Genomic DNA, 23,534 nt, shown 5'->3' with positions numbered 1-23,534 from the left:
TGATTTGACGCGTGATGGTTTGACCGCAGGGTAGAAGTGGACCATTTGTTTCTATTCGCTCTCTGTACAGATGTTTATAGTGCTTGAAATGTCTATCTCAGTTGTCGACAAAGCCAGCTTTATCCGTCAACCATCCGGATCTCAATGAGTCCTCAATGGGTGCATCTTGCCAGTGCTTAGACCTGCCCATCTGTTATTGATCACCCAACGTTAACGGCAGCTGTTCATAGGGTTCACCGATGGCTGTTTGAGGTCAATTAGTCAAAGATGCAGAGTTTAATACAACCATTGAATACTGGTTGGTATTCCACATTGGAATTGGTAGTTGTAAATGTGTGCGTGTTACAATGTCCACCTGTGTACTGTAACACTCATTTCCCCTTTTACTATTCCTCTGATCATAAACCACTCATTGAGAAACTGTGAACGTAAACTTCTTCCCAAACATAGACGAAGGATAATTTTGTTATATTAATTATTATTAGGACAATACTGGACGTAGCAGAACCAATATTTGGCTTCACAACTGTTGTTGAAATAATCTTTTAGAATCACACTATAAGAAAGAATTGTGTTGCCATTGTGGCCAAAAATACCCAACGGCATTCAGTGTTACCATTACTTTTAAGTCGAAAAGTAGTGTAGGGTTTCCACCAATCCATTTTTGAAAGAAATGAAGTCCCACGATGTCGGTTTGAACAAACAGCTTTTAATAAACACTAGTTGTGGAACCCAAAACCGAAGAATAATCTTTTTGTTGATATGGTGAACTTGGCCATAAACATTTGACTGTTTCCACGTACTGAATAGCATCCAGCAATCAACATAATGTCCAATATTCACTCACCTTTTGTCCTCCACCAGCTCCTGAAGGAAATGTGTTTCTCTTAAGCTGCTAAATGTTCTACTATATCTATCCAGCTTTTCTATAACTGTGTTTGCCTGCTTTTTGGTGCAGGGCAGGTGGTGTGCAGTGGGTTTTACAGCTTTTTCTCCAAAAATAACCTGCTGCGGGACTATGGCACCTCGGAATAATGAACTTAAACCCACTATGGTGCTCCATCAAGCTGACGGGGAGCTGTGGATCTAGGTGATAATTCCCTGTTGCTTCATCCCTATAAACAACCTACTTTTCATTTAGCCATTCAGTGCATTGGTATCATAAAAATGTTGTTTATAGCTGCTTTTAAAGGCTTCTGTTAGCCTGGCATCATACATAGTTCTCACAATGGTTTCACACTTTTCCACGAGTTACGACAGCATACCAACAATTGTGTTAGGGCTCGACCTGCCAGAGAGTCGCACACCTGACGCCGCTCTGCTCATCGCCACAGCTGCAGCTCGTCAGCTCATCCCACAGGGAGGTTAAGAAGCAGATCTGCCAGTGGCTCGCTGTGAGTTCGTGCTCTGTGTTTCCCCAGAGAGGGTTGATTGTTCTTCCCCTGTGCTCCTCTTGGAAACCCTTCCGGAATTCCCTACGCAGAGTTTTTGTTTTCCCTGTGAGTATCGTGTGAGTTTTCATTTTTTGATTGGACTAAGAGCGCCCACGGACTAGAGAAGTTTTTGGAGTTGCCTTTTTTTTGTTTTTTCTCCCCCCTGCCAATTAAGGAGGCAGTTCTCGTTTTTTGGTTTGTTTCTCGTATTTGGTTAATTTGTGAAATAAACTACGCCGTTTTCCGGCTAAACCTAAGCTGTGTCTGGTGTCGTGCACTTGGGGTCAGAGACAATCCATAACAGTACGAACTCACCATGATGACCCCAGCCGACACAGACCGTGGCAGTTTAGAGGCTGCCCTGGAGAGACAGCTTCAGCTGACGGACAATCATACTCACCAGCTGGAGGCGGCCGCCATTGCCGTGCAGAACCTCCAGGCCCAGGTCCAGCCCCTTCAAGCTTCGGTGGAGAGCCTGACTCAGCATCAGGTGGCGTCGGCGGCCCAGCAAGCCGAGATTCTAATACAGCTACGGGCATTGACGGCGGCTCTCACCACCCAGCCGCCGAACCAGCCTCCGCCGGTGAGGGCAGTGATCCCGCCCCCGGGGGATCCCCTCCCAAGTAGCCCTGCGGAACCTGCCTCGTTACCCTGGGAACCCTGCCTTTCCAGCCCACACCCGTTCGGGGGTGACTTCGAGACTTGTGCCACCTTCATAATGCAGTGTGAGTTGGTGTTTACTCACCAACCCAGCCGCTACACCTCCGACGCTGCCCGAGTCGCATATGTGACGAACCTGCTTACCGGCCGGGCCGCCCAGTGGGCTGCCGCTTCCTGGTCCATGGGTGCCAGTTTCCGTCACTCCTACAGGGAGTTCGTGGCCGAGCTCCGCAAGATGTTCCACCATCCAGTAAGGGGTAAGGACCCCGGCGCCCGGTTGGCCAGCATCCAACAAGGCAGCGGCTCGGTGGCGGACTACTCAGTGGATTTTAGACTGGCCGCTGCAGAAAGCGGGTGGAACGACCCAGCCCTTCGGGTTGCCTTCCGAAGGGGACTCTGCGAGGCAGTGAAGGACCAGCTAGCTACACGGGAGGAGCCCGCCTCCCTCGACGACCTCGTCAGTCTCGCCATCCGCATCGATGGACGCCTTAATGAGAGAAGGCGGGAGCGAGTTCCCCGGGGACCCCTCCCTATCCCCCACATCTTCAGCACACGGGAGAGGAACCCGGTCGCCCATTCGACTTCCCCCAGTCCCGTCCGGCCTTCCACGTCACAGACAGCGACCGAGGAGGAGCCCATGCAGCTGGGACGCACGCGCATCAGCCCAGCCGAACGGGAGGCCCGATTCAGGGGAGGGCTGTGTCTCTACTGTGGCCAGAAGGGGCATTGCATCAGCGGCTGTCCCACACGGCCAAAAGATTAGGCTCACCAGGACCCCGGGAGATCCTAGTGAGCCGCCTTTCGTGTTCCCGTAGTCCTGCATCACCTAACCGGCGGGTTAGCGTCACCCTGGCTTGGGCAGATCAACGGATTACGGTAGGGGCCCTCCTCGATTCAGGGGCGGATGACTGTTTCCTGGATTTGGGTTTCGCTGTCCAGGCTAACATTCCAGTGAGGACACTGGAGAAGCCTTTGGAGGCCTTTGCACTGGACGACCGTCATCTAGCCCGCATCACCCAATGCTCCCACCCAGTCTCCCTCACTGTGGCGGGTAACCATGTAGAGACCCGCCAATTCTACCTCATCCAGTCCCCGTTGGCCCCAGTGATTCTCGGGTACCCCTGGTTCGTGCAGCACGAGCCACACATTGCCTGGTCCTCTGGGACTATTCTGGAGTGGAGCGCCTCCTGTCACGCCCAGTGCCTCCAGGCAGCTCCAAGTCCGTCACCCCGCCCGACTCCCCGTGCCCCTTCCCCGGACCTTTCCGCTGTCCCTCGGGAATATCATGATCTGGGAGAGGTTTTTAGCAAGTCTCGGGCTCAGTCTCTACCTCCACATAGGCCATACGACTGTGCAATCGACCTCCGCCCAGGGGCCCCCCTTCCCAGCAGTCGGTTGTACAGCCTGTCCATTCCTGAAAAGGCCGCCATGGATGATTACATCTCGGAGTCAGTGGCAGCAGGGCTCATTCGGCCTTCATCCTCCCCGGTGGCAGCGGGGTTCTTCTTTGTGAAGAAGAAGGATGGGGGTCTCCGACCCTGCATTGACTATCGCCAACTAAATGACATTACGGTCAAGAACCGGTACCCCCTCCCCCTCATGAGCTCCACCCTCGAGCCCCTGACCCAGGCTGCCATCTTTTCCAAGCTGGATCTCCGGAGCGCCTACCACCTGGTCCGGATCAGAGAGGGGGACGAGTGGAAGACCGCCTTCAAGACACCCCGAGGTCATTACGAATACCGCGTAATGCCATTCGGCCTTACCAACGCCCCGGGGGTTTTTCAGGCGCTCATGAACGATGTGCTCCGCGACATGCTGGATGAGTTCGTGGTTGTGTACCTCGATGACATCCTGGTGTTCTCCAGGACTCTCGAGGAGCATGTCCAGCACGTTCGTCGGGTGCTCAAGCGTCTCCTCCAGAACAGACTCTTTGTCAAGGCGGAGAAGTGCCGTTTCCACTCCGCCTCTGTCGACTACTTGGGTTTCATTGTGGAGAGAGGGCAGACGCGGGCCGACCCCCGCAAGATCCAGGCGGTGGTAGACTGGCCGAGCCCTACGTCGCGAAAGAAGTTGCAGAGCTTTCTGGGATTTGCTAACTTCTACAGAAGGTTCATACGGAACTACAGCGTCGTGGCAGAACCCCTCACCAGGCTGACCTCCTCTTCCCAGCCGTTCATCTGGTCCCCGGCCGCCGACGCCGCTTTTCGGTCACTCAAGAGGAGGTTCACTAGCGCCCCAGTGCTGCTCCATCCCGACCCAGAACGACAGTTCATTGTTGAGGTGGACGCCTCGGACACCGGGCTGGGGGCAGTCCTTTCCCAACGGGCGGTGGGAGATCAGAAGGTGCACCCCTGCGCGTTCTTCTCCCGGCGTTTTCTTCCCGCGGAGATGAACTACGACATCGGTAATCGGGAGTTGCTGGCAGTAGTAGCTGCTCTGGGGGAGTGGCGCCATTGGCTGGAGGGGGCAGAGCAGCCATTTACCATTTGGACAGACCACAAGAACCTGACATTCATCCGGGCGGCCAGGCGTCTCAATGGGCGACAGGCTCGTTGGGCCGGTTTCCTCAGTCGGTTCAATTTCTCCCTGACCTATCGTCCCGGTTCCCGCAACATCAAAGCGGATGCCCTGTCCCGACTACATCAGGGGGGGGGACTGGCCACCGAGGAGTCGGCACCCATCGTCCCCGAGACCCGGGTGATCGGCATGGTGGCCTGGGGCATCGAGACTGTCGTGAAGGGGGCGCTGCGCTCCCACCCTGCACCGAGTGGCGTACCCCCACGTAGGCTTTTCGTCCCGGAATCTGTCAGGCCCCGGGTACTTCAGTGGGGCCACGCCAGCCAGTTTGCCTGTCATCCCGGGGTCCACCGCACCTTCACCTTCCTAGCTCGACGTTTCTGGTGGCCCACAATGAGGAACGAGGTGAGGGACTTTGTGTTGGCCTGCCCCGTTTGTGCCCGCAGCAAGGCCTCTCACCAGGCACCTGCCGGGCTGCTGCAACCCCTCCCTGTTCCTAGCCGTCCCTGGTCCCACGTGGCCTTGGACTTTGTGTCTGGATTACCGGCCTCCCAGGGTAGGACGGTGATATTAACAATAGTAGATCGGTTCAGTAAGGGGGTGCACCTGGTGGCCCTCCCCAAACTCCCTTCGGCGTCAGAGACGGCGGACCTCCTGATGAGCCATGTGTTCCGGCTCCATGGCCTCCCCCAGGATGTGCTCTCGGACAGAGGACCTCAGTTCATATCCCAGGTATGGCGGGCATTCTTCAAGGGGTTGGGCGCCTCTGTCAGTCTCTCTTCTGGTTATCACCCACAGACTAACGGGCAGACGGAGAGGATGAACCAGTGTGTGGAGACGGCACTCCGCTGTGTGGCTGCCAAGAACCCGTCCTCCTGGAGTCGGTTCCTCCCATGGGTTGAGTACTCGATTAACTCCCTTGTCAGCTCTGCCACAGGTCTCTCCCCTTTCGAGGTGTCGCTGGGGTACCAGCCACCGCTGTTTTCGGCACAACAACCTGAGGTGGCAGTTCCGTCGGTACAGACTCATCTGGACAGATGTCGTCGCATCTGGGGAGTCGCCAGAGCCGCTCTACTCCAAGCGGCTGAACGTAGTAGCCGGGGGGCCAACCGTCGCCGGAACCCAGCGCCAACATACCACCCCGGGCAGAGAGTTTGGCTGTCCGCCAAGGATCTTCCCCTGCAGTCAACCGCCAAGAAGCTGGACCCCCGTTTCGTGGGCCCCTTTGAGGTCACGAAGGTGCTCAGTCCTGCCGCAGTGAAGCTGAAACTACCGGCTTCTATGCGGATCCATCCTGTGTTCCACGTATCAAGGATTAAGCCCGTCGCCTGCAGTCCTCTGATGCCTCCTGCCCCGGACCCACCTCCACCCACAATCGTGGATGGACACCCTCAGTGGAGGGTTCGCCGACTGTTGGACGTTCGGCGTCGGGGGCGAGGGTACCAGTTCCTGGTGGACTGGAAGGGCTATGGCCCGGAGCACCGTAGCTGGGTATCTCGCCGGCTCATCATGGACCCGGGGCTTCTGACCGCCTTTTATCGAGCCCATCCCGAGAAGCCTGGCAAGTCGCCGGGTGGCTCCCTTGGAGGGGGGGGTAGTGTTAGGGCTCGACCTGCCAGAGAGTCGCACACCTGACGCCGCTCTGCTCATCGCCACAGCTGCAGCTCGTCAGCTCATCCCACAGGGAGGTTAAGAAGCAGATCTGCCAGTGGCTCGCTGTGAGTTCGTGCTCTGTGTTTCCCCAGAGAGGGTTGATTGTTCTTCCCCTGTGCTCCTCTTGGAAACCCTTCCGGAATTCCCTACGCAGAGTTTTTGTTTTCCCTGTGAGTATCGTGTGAGTTTTCATTTTTTGATTGGACTAAGAGCGCCCACGGACTAGAGAAGTTTTTGGAGTTGCCTTTTTTTTGTTTTTTCTCCCCCCTGCCAATTAAGGAGGCAGTTCTCGTTTTTTGGTTTGTTTCTCGTATTTGGTTAATTTGTGAAATAAACTACGCCGTTTTCCGGCTAAACCTAAGCTGTGTCTGGTGTCGTGCACTTGGGGTCAGAGACAATCCATAACAAATTGCTCCCAACAATAGCAGGTTAAAAGAAGACTGCACGCTAATAGAAAAGGCTGTAAACTATGTTTTACGAAGAAGGTAATGCATTCTACATGTTTGCCAGATCTAAGGAGAAACCCTCAATAAAAAGGCCACAGCTCTGCACCAAAATGCATTCAGTTATTCAGCCAGCTTTGGTTGACTGCTGCGTCCCATTACAGATTGTAATAATCACTAAGGATTTTTTTTAAATGGGATACACTCACACTGGTCACATAACGCATAGCAGGGAGGTAATAAGTGAGCAAATAAGTAAAAGTGCTGATGTAATAAATTGTATTTTACAGTGATCCACCAGTATAACTCATTCATATTAATAAATACCTTTGGTTTAGTACCAGGTATAGAGTTGGCACTCATATTGCATTAAATGTTTGTTCAGAAATGAAATCCTGCCGTTGCAAATGTGCACAAAGGAGGAAATAACATCAGAAAAACTGCTGTTTGTAGCAAAACTGGATCCAGGAGTTAACCAGCAGATGACCGGGGGCCAAACTGGGAAAGAAGCTAAAACAAGATCTGCTCTACTTCTCAGAGGTCTGCTTATAGCAGCTTATCATGATACAGCAGTTAAGCAATGGCGCCAAACCTAAACCCTTCCAGCACACATTGGTTGTACTGTATATAACATCTGCTGCATGAATACTTGGACTGAGTACAGTGTAGAAACACCCATGTAACCAAAAGATAGTAAACCGTCACAAATGTGAAGGTCCAGCAATCAGACGTTCTATAAAGAAACTCGTAGTTGTTCATTTGAACTTGAAATACTGAAAAGCAAACAAATATTTAGCAGAAATGTTGCACACAGTGTTGCTCCTTGCAAAACATGCGGACATCGGAAATACAGACTAACAAAAGTTAGTTAGATTTTTTTTAATTGCCCCGTAATGGTTAGTAGGGATATTGTAGCCCACAGTTTTTAAGACACTTCTGAATATGCTGCACTTGACAAAAAGTGACATTGTCAACTGGTTCAGTCAGTAGAAAGAACACAGCTGCTTAGCAGAGGGATTGCAGTGCAGTTATTTATCTTTAAATCACGTGGTCCTATCGGTAGGCCGGAAGATGTACCGTACCTTGGCATAGGTTTGATTGTAGAGAAATCACTGTCATCAGAATCATCATAAGAATCTGGTGGGAATGACCAATAACGTGTTTTTTAGGAGAAAAAAAAATATTCTTTCTGCACATTGTTCATGTTCTGCTGCTAATGTCTCGTAAATAGCATGCCCTGGTCCTCCTGCTAAATGCACCAATAAGACGTTGATGTCCATTGCAGTGATTATCAAACTGTTGCACCAATTGGTTCCAGCAAGGCACAACACAGCCAGGGTGAGTGTCAAAAGGTGGGAGAGCAGCCGTACAGTGTACCCTTTACCATTCACATTTGTCTTTTTTCTACTCCGTTAGCCTGCACCAATGTAAGGTTTCCATTATTTACAGTAGTAGTCAAAAGGTTTGGACACAATTTGTCATTCAATCCAAAGAGAAGGTGTGTCCAAACCTGTGTGTTACCTGTGTGCCTCCCCGTGTGCTCCCTATCTGCTCCCTGTGCGCCTACCTGTGTGTTACCTGTGTGCTCCCTATGTGCTCCCTATGTGCTCCCTGTGCGCCTACCTGTGCGCCTACCTGTGTGCCTACCTGTGATGCAGGGCGCGCGGCGTCCTTCCAGCTCTCTTAGAGTTCCATTCCAGGTGAAATTACTTCGGCCGTAACCAAACATTATGAAAGTTGCTTGTTTTTTTCTCTCCAGGTGTGTTTGTCTCTAAGAGGGAACCCCGGAGCCAACTGGAGGGAGAGTTTGTGTGAGCAGCACTTATAAGCACCTGGCCTGCCTTTGCGCTTTTTAGCAGCCCATTGGTCGGGAGCCCAAATGTCAAACAGCCCTGCAGTGGGAGTTTGTGTGTGCCAGAGTGAAGGTGGGGTGAACTTATAGCCCCTGTCAATGTGTGTGAGCATGTAAATCAACCCTCCCAACAGTGTGGGCACAAGGCTCTGCTGTTTCTTACAGAAAACCTGCTGTGAAAGACAATGAATTTGATCCTAGTTTGTGAGGGCTTTGTGTTATTTGTGTTTATTTGTGATGGAAGGAATCCAAAATGACTCTAGATCTGCAATAAATGCAAACAAGTCCCAACACGGCATTTCCTTTTCACTTAACCTGGCTTTTATATGGATGAATATTTACTCCATGTTGCTAGAATTCACAACCTGACCTGCCAGGTAGTATGTGACAAAGAGCCAAATTAAAAAAAAAAACAGTGCAGTCCGAGGGAACCACAAACAACATTTAAACTGTTTCGCAGTCTTGCAACACGCTTCATTCATGCCGATTGGCCCTAAATGAATTAACCAACACCTCCCTGGGGAACCGCTTGTGTGTTGCTAACGAGGCTGCCAGATATACACATTCCTGCTCTCACACACACACACACACACAGGGGGGCCAGTCGGCCCTAGCTGCCATACAAGCCAGCAGCTATGCAGGGAACTTAAGTCATTCTCACTGTATACATCAAGACAATACTGTGACACTGTCACGTCTGCAGCTCGCACAAATACTCACCCGTTACCTCTTAATGGCGCTGACGGAGTAGACTTTGACCGGGAGAAGATTGATCAGAGAGATATGCTGAGTAACAGTGAACATCTCTGCTGACTGAATGACGGGTCATTTTGTGTAATTTGAATGCCTTTTGAAATGTGAAGGCATTCGGGTCACTGTGCTACACTCTGAACAGCTGTTGAGAAAGGAGGGGGTGGATGGGTCAAACACAGGACAACGTTTTGCAAAAGACGTTAGGAACGTGTTTCCATATGGATTGAACTCAGGCTCTCATTTGAAGCATTTCGTTGCTGAGACCTAACCGCTGCCGTAGATGTGTGCTTGTTGCATATTCTGTACAGCAGACACAACACTAGGATGATAACCTCTGCAAAGGATTTTAGCTTTACAAGCGGTATCAAGTCACTCCAGCGTGTGCAGTCAGCCCATGTTCCCAATGCAGATTCCACATGTAACCCAAACCTCCTCCCTATCTGTCACCATGTTGCTCTCTGATAGATCTGAAGCTGGTGTCCTGACAGCGCATCTGGGCTTTGATCAACGTCCTCTTGCACAACTCTGGCACTGCTGAGTCTATTTACAGAAAAGGTTGTACATCTACCTGACTACGCTGTTACAGGTTAATCAATAACAATTTTATACAAGTGACTACGGTCGAGAATTACTTACCGGTAATGCATTTTTCATTTTGTTATAATTTCAATACACTCTATTGTTCCCTATTTGGGAATTACCAGGTGAAACTACTTGGTGAGCGGGCCTGGAGGCAGTCAGCTTAAATTGGAGCCACGGGGAAAGGTGGTTTTCTTTTGAGTTGAAGGCAGGCCCTTTGCAGAGGGTCTTGAGGGGTCTGTATTTGCCGATGTGTTGGCGGCTAGGTATTATGGTCTTGTGTGTGTTCCTACTGTTAGGCAACTGTCAATTTTGAGTTCTGGTTACGATTGCAGATGTCTTTGATTTATTATTCAATAAATCTATTTTGTTTACCACCCCCTTACCGTGAATCCTTGTTTTCATGTGTTACTCCCCAGCTCCCCTAGACCTCCGTCGAGGGACGTAACAGTACCAGAGACCAAATGGATCAATATCCATGTAGCAAAAGTCATTATTTTAGCAGCAGTTTTTTGCAGTTTTGCATATTGTAGGATATTGGACATACAGTTGCAAGCAAAATTATTCAACCCCCATTGCACATTAGGTTTATTGTCAAAATATACAATTTTGACGATAAACCTTGTGTAATTTGCAATAAACAAATTCCACAAGAATTGTTTAAGTAGTTTAATGAAACTAATATTACAAAGGTTTTATCCAACACGAAATGCTACTTTTAATGACTTTGCTGCAGTCTCAAAATGATTCAACCCCTTCATGACAAGTATCTTCAGTACTTAGTAGAGCACCCTTTTGCTGTTATGACCTGCTGCAAACGTGATGCATAGCCAGACACCAGCTTCTGACAGCGTTCCTGAGGAATCTTGGCCCATTCCTCATGGGCTATGCCCTCCAGTTCAGTAATATTCTTTGGTGTGGGTTTTGCAAATCCCACCAGAGATTTTCAATGGGGTTCAAGTTCAATGATTTTCAGCATATTGGACTTTTCTTGTGCTTTTTGGTCAGTAGTGTTGTGCAGTACGGTGTTCATTTTAGGACATCCTCAGAGCTCAGACTCAAGTATCAAACTCAGACCAAAAGTCCTCAGACTCAGGCGAAACGGTATGCCATAATAATCCAAAATCATATAAAATAAAAGCTTGAAATATCTTACTTTGCTTGTAATGAGTCTATATAATATATTAGTTCCACCTTTTAAGTTGAATTACTGAAATAAATGAACTTTTGCACGATATTCTAATTTTTCATAATTGATTGTAATTGTAATTATAGATTGTAATTTCCTGTCTCCATAATATTACAATACCATGTTTTTCTAGTACTAATGAAATGAAATGATCACAAGGTGTTTTTTAATATATGAGTTTTCTCATTGTATTAGTAACGGCAGTGCAGAATTAGCATAATGGTTATAGAGATTAATGTGGTAATGTGAAGTCTGATGTTAAAACTAAACTAAAATCTTCCTCAAAATATTGTAATTCGGATCAATCAATCCCCCCATCTTAATATGTATGATTTCATCACAGTACGATATTTGGTCATTAAATGTTCACTAATCACTAATGGTTATTAGTACCGTGTGTGTGGCCCTGGCATTCATTTCTGATCCTGATCCCTAACTGCTGAAACTTAGAAACACAAAATCATCTCCTAGTTCTGCTTTAGAGAATCATATTAGGGCAGCATATCCATGTTTGGGTTTTGAGTAGTGGAAGCACGCTATTGAGAGTCATACTGAGACATACTTGCCATCTCCGAGGCTTAACAGAACATCATCTTGGTATGTGAGCCATGCTCCGGACTTCCCTCACACCATCAGCTCACAAGTCTGCAATGGTCACTTTTATCTGAAAAATAAATGAATTGGGTTTAAATTTGGGGTTAGAACCAGAGATCATTAGTGGAGGCTTGAAAGGGATCCAAAAGCCTTTCTGTCCCCGATGTCAAATACTCCTTCTCAGAAGTCTAAAGTTACCCAGCCGCAAAAAGAATTCTTTCCAGGGAACCCAGTGGAGGTTAACTTGGTATCAATGTTTCTCCCCAAAGCAGACACCTTTTCTTGCGCCTTGTGTCTTAACGTACCAATAGACGGGCAAATGAAGATATTCATTCATGTCAGGGCTGGACTGGGACAATAAAAGGGCCCTGGCATTTTTGCTCAGGCCGGCCCCCCACAGTCGGTCGGACACAACCACCAACCAGTACACTATCCTTGCGCTTCCTGTAGATATGCATATCTACTGTTCCGTTCCCAAAAACCCATACAAAGCTGAGAACTACTGCAAGTGCCATGGACCAGTTTACTCTCTCTCTCTCTTGACTGACTGCCAGTCCTTGGTGATCAAAGCTGGCAGTGAAGCAGGGCCTACACAAAGTAAGTAGAGTAGAGTAGAGAGAGAGAGAGAGACTGCCACAAACTAAGAGAGTCAGCCAGTGGACAAAACTAAAGTCTGGATGTTGATATGTACACAAGTGTGATTTAAAAAATATATATATTATTTAACATTTATTTTGATATATAAATGTTTACATGCATTTTTAACTGATTGATGATTTGCTCTTTGCCTATGTAATGGCCAATGCTTTGGCAATACTATACAAGTCATGCCAATAAAGCTAATAAAAGAGAGAGAGAAAGAGAAGAATGATAATCAGACAGTTGATGGACCCCATTGACTCCATAGTAGGAAAAAAAATACTATGGATGTCAATGCGGTCCATCAACTGTCTTATTACCGACATTCTTCAAAATATCTTTCTTTTTGTTTAGCAGAATAAAGAAATTCATACAGGTTTGAAACAACTTGGGGGTGAGTAAATGATGACACAATTTTCATTTTTGGGTGAACTATCCCTTTAAAAAGCACAAACCCCTCTTTAACATGACACCAAACAACATTTACCTTTAATTGTTGAGATACTTCCCATAAAAAACCTATACAAACAAATTACTCACACAAAACGTCCTGATAATATATATATATATACAATTCAGAGTATTCACTTGGCTTAATATTGCATATTGATGATATTGGAAATCCAGAAGAAACATTGGAAAATATCTAGTTAGTTGAATATACAGCTTTCAAAACTCGTGTAGCGTGTAACTCGTTGTGGGCGAGTATTAATTAAAATAATCAAATAGCATCATTTACGTTTTTTTCTAGATAAGAAGGCCCGTCGACGGCCGTTAGGAGTTTTAAATGGTTACATTAGAATATCCCAAGTTGCAATTGAATAAGCTAAGAGATGATTGGGCCAGCCCAGCGTCAGTATGGTAAATGAACCAATGGGCCGCTGTCCCTGCTTTATGTGCCGGTCAAAAGAAGAAAAAGATGAAAAAAAAATTGTATAGGCCAATCGACCGGCCCCCAAGTGCGTCGGCCCACCGGGCATTTGCCCAGTATGCCAGATCACCAGTCCAGCCCTGATTCATGTATAACAGGAGGTTTTCATGATAAGGTTGTTTTTGGTAAGCATTTGTTATACTTACTCAGCTGAACAGGTAAAGCCCAAAAAAAGCCCAAACAACTTATAGTTCTTCCTCATTCATTGACGTTCAAAATTCTCCTTATATTAGCACAGTTCAGAGGACACGTTGATTCTACTTGAAATAGCCTTTGGTGTAACTCAACCCTCAGTAAAAATAACCCTGCTTCATCACTTCAATTGGATCAATTTCAAGTGGATCAGATAAAACAATGTGTGGGCCAACGTTGGTGACTGCCAGGGACAGCCACCCAGGGGGAAAGGGGCGGGGGGTGGGGGGGGTGGGGGGTGTATCTGCTGGGCAATGTGTTGATATGGATTTGACTAAGATTACATTTGTTGTGTCTTTGTCTTCTGTTATGCCCTCAGAGCTAGAGCAGCTATGTTCTTACTCTCGGTGTGTCACCTTTAACCGTATGGCTTGACGTGTCATTTCAACAGAACCTTTCATATTAAGTTGAGTTAATGACTGGTTTGGAAAGTAAATGCATCAATTAAGTGGAAATGTTGAATCAAGTAAAGAGTTGAAAAGCCTTGGTATGACACTGGGATTCATTTATCCATCACCTGAGACAAGAAAACACTTAGATCACTCAGAAATAAACACTCTAAATGAAGATGGCACACAGATGTTCAAGTCTAACCCCTGTTTTTAATCGACACAGCTCATTTGTAGAGCGAGGGACACTGAAGGGCAAAGGTTCCCCCCCAGACCCTCAAAGCTGATCCCCAAATGGAAAGGAATCATTCGTGAGTAACAAAGGACGAGCATTTATCACGGTAATAATTACTTTTTAATGCGTTTTTTGTTGGCTTTGGACGAAATGGATGCTGGATGTTTGGACATATCTGCAGAAGATTGCAAGGGCCTAACCAGACAATAAAAAAAACAAGGTTTATTACAAGAGAAGACATGGTGTAATGTGCACGAGATCTAGACCAGATCTATGGTTTTTCTACAGCCGTAGCTATATGTGTGGTGAACCCTGTTTTCGATTTAATTGTATTAATGAAATTTCTTTGATTGGTTCTGATTTACTTTCTACAAAAATGGCAAAAAATGATTTCTTATTGATGAATTTGCTTTGCTGACTTTCAGGGATGTGTGTGAGTATGATTTGGTGGATTTGGTTGTTTTCCATGGAGCCTTTTTGCTACGAGGAAAATCAGCATTGCTGTTTGTTTCAACTCTGAAGGCAGGTTTTCAGAATTGGTAAAAAAAATTAAACCCTGATTAACCCGGGGGCTGAAAGTTGAGTCATTGCTGGCTGAAGAGCGATTCTTCTGACATGTGCAACCATCCATCAACGCTGAGTTTGTAATATGAGCTTGCATTGATAGTCTGCACTTGTCGTGCCATACGTGGCTGAAATAGCACTTTCGAAAAGGCCTGAAACCCAAGCTGCTCTCCGGGCATACTGCACATCTCCAACACACAGACACTAAGTATCAGCCATACTGTGGAAAACAGCATGGTTCTCTGTGTCAGCGCATGCACAGAAAAACAAAGGGCCAGATTTTGTACATGCTATGTACGAGTAATCACAAATTTAACTCATGTCACTTGAGAATTGTGATTTGTAAATCTAAATGCATTTGGAGTTTGTTACTTTAGACACTATATAATGTATTATCCAAAGAACTTGGAGCTGAATGGTTCAGACTGGCTTCCTTTTTAATGGTTCCCCTTCACTGACGTTACCCATTGGTTTATGGACTGTGGTTTGGAAATTGGAGTTTTACAAAACGTCTGCATGTGTTTTACTCAGGAGGTGGCTGACTGGTTCCACTGCCATTGATACCTCTTTAGCAGGCTTAGTTCTGCAATACTCAACACATTCACATGGCCATATCAACTAAAACGAGCAGTGGAAAAGCAACATTGGTGTAGAAAGCCAAAGTAAATGAGTCAATTTAACAATTGAATTCTTCATCCACCTGCCCTTGGCAGAGAGGAAGACATTGCTATTGCCAGATAATTGGCAACTCTGGGTTCCCATAATGCCCTGCATGTGGATGATGACTTGAAATAGTAACCCAAACGCCATCCAATAGTTGCAAGACACATACCGGAAAGCTTGGTCAGTATTTTGAAAACTAAATAGAACGAGCTTAGTATCATTTGGATAAGCTGGAATCAGTGTTAAATCTTCCATATTTGTTCACTCTTGGCCATTAAATACAATGCTAAGATGTGGCTTATTGAGTCCTATTTTGTTGGATACCGCTTGCACCTAATTCCCACTTAGTGGGCCCATGTGTCATAATTCTAGCCTGTTCCAGCTCACATAAATTTGAGCTGCATCCGCGGACTACAGACAACAAAATAAGAACCTGATAGGGTTTTGCCGCCCTGGGCCTTTGAAGACCGACAAAGTCCATCTTCTTTCACAGGATTAAATGACCACAGGCCCGTAGCTCTGACTGACACCTGTGCTCATGAAATCCTCTGAGAGGCTGGTGTTGACCTCCTGGACGGACCCCCTGCAGTTTGCCTGCCGGTCGGTGGATGGTGCGCTCAATAAGGGACTGCACCACATGCTAAATCACCGCGACTCACCAGGGACATGTGCAAGGCTCCTGTTTGTGGACTTCAGCGCTGCGTTCAACACAGAGGATATTGAAACCAAACTCTCCCACCTCCCAGTGCCAGCCTCCACCTGTCAGTAGATTACTAACTTCAGACAGACAGGACACAACAGATGGAAAATCCCCTCCAGACATCATCACTGCTCATACAGAAGGGAGATGTTCCAGCTGGTCCTCTGGCACAAGATCAAAACTGTGTCAATGACAGTGAAGAGCACCCCAATAACCTCCCCCCCATCACCATAATCAATAACACTATCTACTGTAGAGATCTCCCAGGACCTGAAGTGGGCCTCCAACATCAACACCATCATGGAGAAGGCCCGTCACAGGTTGAAGGAGCAGACTCCAAACGGACCATCCTGTCTGCAGAGTCATTGGCTCCAGCCTGCCCTCCATCCTGGACCTGTGCATCTCCAGAGTCAGGAAACAGGGAGGAAAGATTCCATTTATGCATAAGGGCGTCTCGGTGAGAGAGATTTGCAGCTTGCAGCGTTCACAGGACGAAACCGACCCAGCGTCAGCCACAGGATTTACAGGATGATTCATGGAAACTGTGTCTCCGAGGTTTAAGATAGGAATGGTAACTTTAGTCCGTGCGACGTGGATGTGTGTGATCCTTTTGTGTTGAGTCGTGTGTGTGTTTAGAGACATAACCTTTCTGATAATCCACTGTGAATATGTCAAGCACTGCCACTAGTACCCATCGGCAGGTTTATGAATAGATGCCAGAGTTCATCCGTCATCAAACTCGCGTCTCTATGTTGGCGATTGGGGCATCAGGGCTGGCTGTCCTCATTCAGACGTATTAAGACAGAACTCATGACATACAAGACGCGTGAGCGCAACGCCTTCATTTTCCAACGCAGCGCTCTCCGTGCACGTGTCTGTGGGCCTATTGGGATGGAACGCCATCAGATCAGTGGATGCTTAAAAAATGGAAAGAAAAAAAGACTTTCTTGGGGATTGGGAAGCAATCACGTTTAACGACAGGTACCTGTAGTGTTTTCTTCTTGAGATACACAATACACGGGAAATTAGCAATAAATCTTGATTCATCCCTTGATGTGATTTTTATATTTGAATGAAAATGCTTGAGGACATTCTGAAGCAGAGGTCACTATCTGGCCGACTGCGGTCCGGAACGCTTTTCTTCCCGATACTTTTTATTTGAACATGTAGAAATGTTCTTATTTTTTTCTAAATACAGCCCTACTTTTATTTTGTTCATTTATATTTGCAATCACACATATATGTTGAGTTTGTTGTGACATGACAATAAACATTATCAAAGAGATTTCGAATTATACTGAATTAATTTGATTCATTCGTCATGTATTGATTACATGCAGATTCCTCTATTTAATCACACTAAGTAGTCACATTATGATCTTCCAGATCTCTGCTTCTAGAAAAAATATGTTTTTAATTCATGAGCTTATCCGTACAATAGCAAAAAAATCAATCACCATTCCACTTTTCCTAAAGAATTAGTTTTTATTTAGCTGAAAAATACAGAGAATGAATGTATAGCACTTTATCATTTACACCACAACAAAATATATCAACGTACAAACATTGCAAATCATAGCATATCCATGGATAATTCTTGAAATATGTACATTTAGATGATACAGTGAGCTCGGTATATCGGTCTGACAGACAGGAGAACCAAGAATCTCTCCATCATTCATCCATGTCAATCACACCAGCACGTAGCGGACGATGCCCCCGCCCCGAAGCTCTCGGAGGCGCTGGCTGTGTCGCAGCATGTTGAGGATCCCTTTAAATCGCTTGTCTGCCTTCATCCGAGTGAATTCTCGAATGTCGTCCTCCACCACAAAAAAGTGACCTGAAAGACATTGGGACAAACCGAGCCATGAAGCATTTCGATGGCGTTGCAGTGGACCCCAGTGAACCCACTTTGCACCATTCAAACATAATTGTGTGTCCCCATGCTGAGAATGAAGTGTTTCCTGTTGTTATTATGTATGAAGGACTGTTGACAATAGGTTAGTGAATGAAAGCTCAAATCACCATCAATTGTCTTTTATTTTATTTATAAGATTGTGCATCAATAAAAACCTCACGACACTGATGCCTACTGTGGCCAATTAAGACTATTTGAATTGTTCGTTCTTGTTGCTATACACACATACATATATTTTCTTTGTTTTCCGGGTTTTATCTTTCTTGTAAACCTGGAAATGTACGGGATACCAAAGAGTAAACCAGAGTCAAATTCCATGAATGCAAATAAAAGTAAATTCTCATTCCCATTGCACGGAAAGAAACTAGTAATTTAATGAATTAATTTGCAAGAAAAATACTGGAATGCCAGGAGGGCTAAACAAGGAACCGTTTCTATTTATTAAAAAAAGTATGTAGACATCTGATGTATCCCATACTGAATTTCTTTCAATGTGATATAATGTCAACCAGAATTTCAGGAGATGTTCCTTCAGTAAAAACAGCAGCAGAAATAACAAACACGCCACATTGACAAAGGAAACCTGTGGTTTTCTTCCAGTTGGCATTTGTAATCGATAATCTAGAGTTCATTTCACATTACTAAGAAACACCGTAAAATCAAAAGAACACATGGGATTGATACACAAAAGACTGACGTATCTCTAGATTTGTTCCCAATTAGAACCGCATTCTTCTTTTCCTTTTTTAGAATTTTTAGAGTTTTCTTCTCGCCCCCAGCCGTTAATGGTTCACCTCATCCATCTGGTTAGTGTTGGACTCGCATTTGATGTCAGCAGGATGCCAAACATGTCCTCTAGCAGAGTGCTGCCTACACGCACAGGGTCCCTCATGCAAACCCCGTCAGAGTTAAAGCATTTTTACAGACTGAAATGCTCAGGAAGGCCGACTCATCAGAGATGCAATAGCAGGGATACTGAATAGTTTTATTAGAATGTGCTAGGAACCACATTTTATTTCCTTTAACGCTCTCCCCTTATGAAGATGATGGACACTGGATGGAGACTCCAGCCTCTCTCTGTGGAGCTTACGATCTTCCCACGTTATTTTTTGTTTTATTTTTAGCATTTCGATATGAATTAGAATTCATTGAGCACATAGCTTTTCTTTGAGCATTGATCAGACTCGTACTTTTCATCAAAGCTTCTGGTAATGGCAGCCTTCCTAACACACTGATGGTCCCTGCATGCGTACCTTTTGTCTCCTTCGTCTCCTGGTCCTTGAAGCGCTGGCGCAGCTTGCGCGTTTGATTGTTCAGACTTTTCACTGACTGCTGGAGGATCTTGTACTTGGCCGACACCGCCGCGTTGAGGCTCTGCACCGCTGCGTTGAGTTGATCGTAAGACACGCGTCCTTTCATGTACCTGAGTGGGACGCCACGATCAGGCTTTAGAGAACATTAAACTGGGAAAGAACGCTAGGGTGCAACAACCATACAAACACTCCACCCATGTAACACATGCTAAATACCTTTAAAACAAGACAGCTTTCAAAGTGAAGCCGAACCGTGTAGAGCACACATGAGACATGTCCACTGTGCACAAGCTAGCGAACAACAATAGAACCGTTCCTCAGGCGCCACCCTCAGGACAGGAAACCATTACAACATTGGCCATTTTTATAACTAAATGTAGAAAACACTCTTTTTATAAGGATTTCCATGGCCCGCCTACATTTTCCCCACCCTTTTGGCGATGCAATAATACATTTTAATTTAATTTAATTGTTTCCTCTACCCCGCCCTGCAGCTCACGGTCAATTTCTTTCATTTTCTATGAAACATTTACTGGTCTACACCTTTTTATTAGATTAAACAAACTAAATATCTTTTGTCACCTCTGTCTCTACATGGTAGCATGTTTACTGCTCTCTGCATCACCACATGCGCACATCAGTCCCGCTCCCATCAAAGCTGCAAACCTATGGGACACACCCGGTACTTACGGAGGAATGCTCTCAAACTCCTGCACCGTGATCACCTCCATCTCTCTGATGAAGCTCTTGGTGGTTTTCTTGACATTTTGCGACGGAACTGGCAGAACGTCTGTCTTCTGGGTCATTACGGGTTCACCTCCACTGAGGCATGAGAGAAACAACACAAGGCGTCACTTCTTTATTGCCACAGTATTGTGTGCTTGAACACCTGAAAACTCAAAAACAGAGTAGAAAAAATGTGACCGTTGCTATGGTAATTTAAGTCCAAATCGCAATACAAATGCATCACGTAGTGCCTACAAGATCCCAAATAGTGCACAAAGTAAGGAACAGGAGCTCTACATTGCTCAGTATACGTAATGAATGCACATGAATCACTAGTTATGTTCAGCTGATCAACTTTTTCTTTCAATAAAAACCCAAATTCTTTGAGTCTCGTCTCACATTTGAGCGTAACGTACATTATAACACAGGGAGATGAAATCCAGCGTTCTGATTGGTCAAGAGCGAGTCAGGGGGCGCATTAGTCAGCCATAATGTACAGTAGCTGTTCACATCGACCCCATTGTTCCATATCACTGCACACTCACAGTAACACGTTAGATTTTGCGCGACTGTTAGTTGACATTTTAGCTTTTAGCTCGGTGGCGATCGCCGGAAAAACCCGGAAATCCCACAAATGATCATTTTGAGGCAATGTGAGATTTCACAACCGGACATTAAGGTGGAGGTCATGATGTGGATGAATGAGATGGTGCGGTTCGAGGGTTGCCTAACTACACCCTCGAACTGTTGAAGATAAAGTACAGCCTCTCGTACCTTATTGCTTTAATATAATAAATAAATCTGACTGGGATGCGTTCTCTGACTGACCCAAGAGGAGGATGGATTTTCCTCACTCTGCGTGTGTGCAAACACAACCCGTACATTCCTGATGTTTAGACAATAAACTATAGTGCAAGCTTAATTCATTAAATTAAAAGTGTTGTAAATGTATCAACTAGAAAACAACCAAGCAGAAGGCATGATGTACGTGTCCTCACTTTGCTGGACATTTCTTCTTAGGCATGTGTGCAGGTACGTTCTCATTTATGTGCTGGACATCCTGCAAATTCTTCTGGAAGGACTGCTCAAGGTCCTGAAACACAATGAAAACAAAAGCATTAAGTAATGCTGAGGCTATTCAGAAAAGTGTCTCCTTTTTGGTGAGAAAAGGGTTTTAACTGACGTTGTTTCATTGCTAATGCTGATAAAGAAATGCATTTTCCATTAACTTAACTGCATCTTAGGTTTCCTCCAGTGATCAAATCAACCCATATACAATTGTACACTGCAAATACATTCATTTAAAAGATGTGTCACAGCCAACCTTTTGAATTTGAGGTCAGCATTATTTTGATCAGGCATCCGACAAATAATGTGTGTTTGGTTATAATTGTTATAATTATAATAGTGAATATACTAGTGTGTTGAATTCTGTTCACCAAAGAGCACTAACAAGTTTATTTTACAATCTGTCCCATTCTCTACATACTTTTTTTTGTTTACCACAATTAATGTGTTTCCCATTCAAAATGCATGTTGTGTTAAAATAATTAGAGCAGAGCAGTGTAAACGCACAACTACGTAGAGACAGAAATGACATGCTGTTGTGTAGATGAGATAAATGACATACAGCTATTTAGATGTTTAAGAATAGAGCTATTCTATAGTTCTATATTGCTCCATAATATTGCAATATGACTGGGCTTTCTGCCTCTTCCCAACTTATAGTACTTTTATAGTATTAAGAGTTGTACTACAAGTATTTTTACTGCTATTAATACTTTAACTACCCCCCTTTCTCACTCACTCACTCTGTCTCTTTCCCTACCCCTCTCTCTCTCTCTCTGTATTTCTACCCCTCTCCTTTCATCCGTCTCTAGTTTTCTCTCCTACTAGTATTACATAAATAACTGATTCTTACTTCTTACGACCAATAAATACATTTTTCAATTTTCTAAGCTTTCTCGACTTTCAGTTTCTGCCATTTTCAGCAGTTTTTTAAATTTTCGTATTGAGCTTCTGCTATGTATGTTTTCCGCCATGTATGTACTTTTAGAAATTCTTTGTATGTCATTTAATCCTCTCATCCGTGTATTGTCAGCAAATATATTGAAATTAATTTCAGCTTCTCCTATTTCTGTATTTTCAGGAATTAGTTTAAATACATTTCAGCTTTTTTGATGTCTGTATTTTCAACAATGTTTTTAAATGTTTTTCTTCATTTATTTTCAATTCTTTCAAATTCCTTTCAGTTTTTCTCATTTCTGTATTTTCAGCAATTTTCTAAAATTAATTTCTGCTTTTAGCATTCCAACGCATTTTCAGCAGGACATGCATTTTCAAGTTATTATTAAAATTGTGCAAATAAATAAAACCCAACGTTAGCTACACATCGAGGCCTCCATTTTACCTTGAGCTGCTTCAGCCTCTCTCTCTGTCGATCAACACATTTTTCAAACTCCTCCAGAAGCTTCTCGAGTGCCCCAAATTCTTGTCCAAGTTCCTTCCTCTGAGGCAATTCTACACGTGGAGTGGAAAAAGAATACAACGACACATCTTAATGGGTAATAAGAATAATAAGCAAATGTTATAGAAAATCACTGCTTCATACCAACGCCTGACAGATCCAGCATGCGGTATAAGGAGGAGATCCTCTCGTGGATGTGTTGGCTGATGTCCTCCAACCCACTCATCAAGCTCAACTCATTCATCTCAATACAAGCAGCACATTGGAAAGAGTTATTGGAAAGGTGAATTTCATTGAAACAGACAAGAAATTAGACAACAGTAAGTGTACCAACTACCTCGGGGTTGATTCAATTATAGGAAACTATACAGTTACCAGTAGTGATGCAATCTGAAACACCTAGTGAGGGTGGACCAGATCGATCATCATCAGGACCTGGTCACATACTACGAACATCTGGATGGGAACGGAGCACTGATGTCGCCCCGTTTTGTCCCTACATACCAAATGAACAACTAAAGCTTTCATTGCTTGCTTTATCATGGAACTTCCCGGTAAAAAAACACAATTGTGAAGCCACTTTGGCGTAGTCATGGAAACACGACGGAGGCAACAACGTTAGCTCTTCTCCAGACGTCGGAGAATTAACGCGGACATCTCACGCACAGCGCGGAGCATAAACTAGGCTTTAACGGTTAGCTGTCGGATAGCGTCACGGTGTTGGGCATATGAACAACACACGCAAATGCCTTCCGACTGAGACCCAAACCCACTTAGACTGCTTCTATGCAAAGTGAAAATAATAATAATAATAATGACAATAACTGGGCTTAATTGAACCACCTCACATTTTACTTGTTTATCCTCAATGCAGCCTTCCCGGGTTCAAGTGGTATTTGAAACGTAAACCGTGACGTCACTGCCTGTGCGCAGTCGCAAACATGCTTTCTCTTCTTCGTCTTAAGCATTACAAGTACACAATACGCCTAGCAGCACGTTGCTGCCTCTTAGAGGTCCAAATTAGATTGCAGTTCAGAGTCTCCCTGTTTGTCAAAGGTGTCACCACATTCCCGTAGCTTTCACAATTTGTCCGTAGTAGTTACACAGTATAATCAGAGTGGGAT

General features: G+C 45.2%; 2 protein-coding genes across 8 annotated transcripts in view; both read right to left on the bottom strand.

The window, feature by feature from the left end:
* LOC119196731 (cytosolic carboxypeptidase 4) overlaps positions 1-8,476 on the bottom strand; it is an 82,990-nt gene extending 74,514 nt beyond the window's left edge. For both annotated transcript variants that reach the window (XM_062563131.1, XM_062563132.1), the window contains exon 1: positions 8,354-8,476. In XM_062563131.1, coding sequence (XP_062419115.1) covers positions 8,354-8,435 — 82 coding nt within the window. In that variant the 5' untranslated portion in view covers positions 8,436-8,476. The remainder of the gene's footprint in view (positions 1-8,353) is intronic.
* Positions 8,477-17,453: 8,977 nt separating this feature from the next.
* Positions 17,454-23,377, bottom strand: ska1 (spindle and kinetochore associated complex subunit 1). Of its 6 annotated transcripts, none has more exons than XM_037452191.2 (8): positions 23,259-23,323; positions 22,748-22,906; positions 22,555-22,654; positions 22,354-22,463; positions 20,942-21,036; positions 19,908-20,039; positions 19,158-19,327; positions 17,454-17,826 (listed from the first exon to the last, which is right to left on the bottom strand). In XM_037452191.2, exons 3-8 carry the CDS (start codon positions 22,652-22,654, stop codon positions 17,678-17,680), a joined length of 756 nt encoding a protein of 251 aa, XP_037308088.2. In that variant the 5' UTR covers positions 22,748-22,906; positions 23,259-23,323; the 3' UTR covers positions 17,454-17,677. The 6 variants fall into 6 exon arrangements, with proteins under 6 accessions (XP_037308088.2, XP_037308090.2, XP_037308087.2 ...); XM_037452193.2 differs by having other exon boundaries at positions 22,748-22,809; positions 23,259-23,318; XM_037452190.2 differs by lacking the exon at positions 22,748-22,906 and having other exon boundaries at positions 23,259-23,377.
* Between the last annotated feature and the right edge of the window lie 157 nt (positions 23,378-23,534).

Source organism: Pungitius pungitius, chromosome 6 (genome assembly GCF_949316345.1).
Source record: "Pungitius pungitius chromosome 6, fPunPun2.1, whole genome shotgun sequence".
NCBI lineage: Eukaryota > Metazoa > Chordata > Actinopteri > Perciformes > Gasterosteidae > Pungitius > Pungitius pungitius.
The sequence above is the reverse complement of the archived record's forward strand: the minus strand, read 5'-3'. Positions and strand labels throughout refer to the sequence as shown.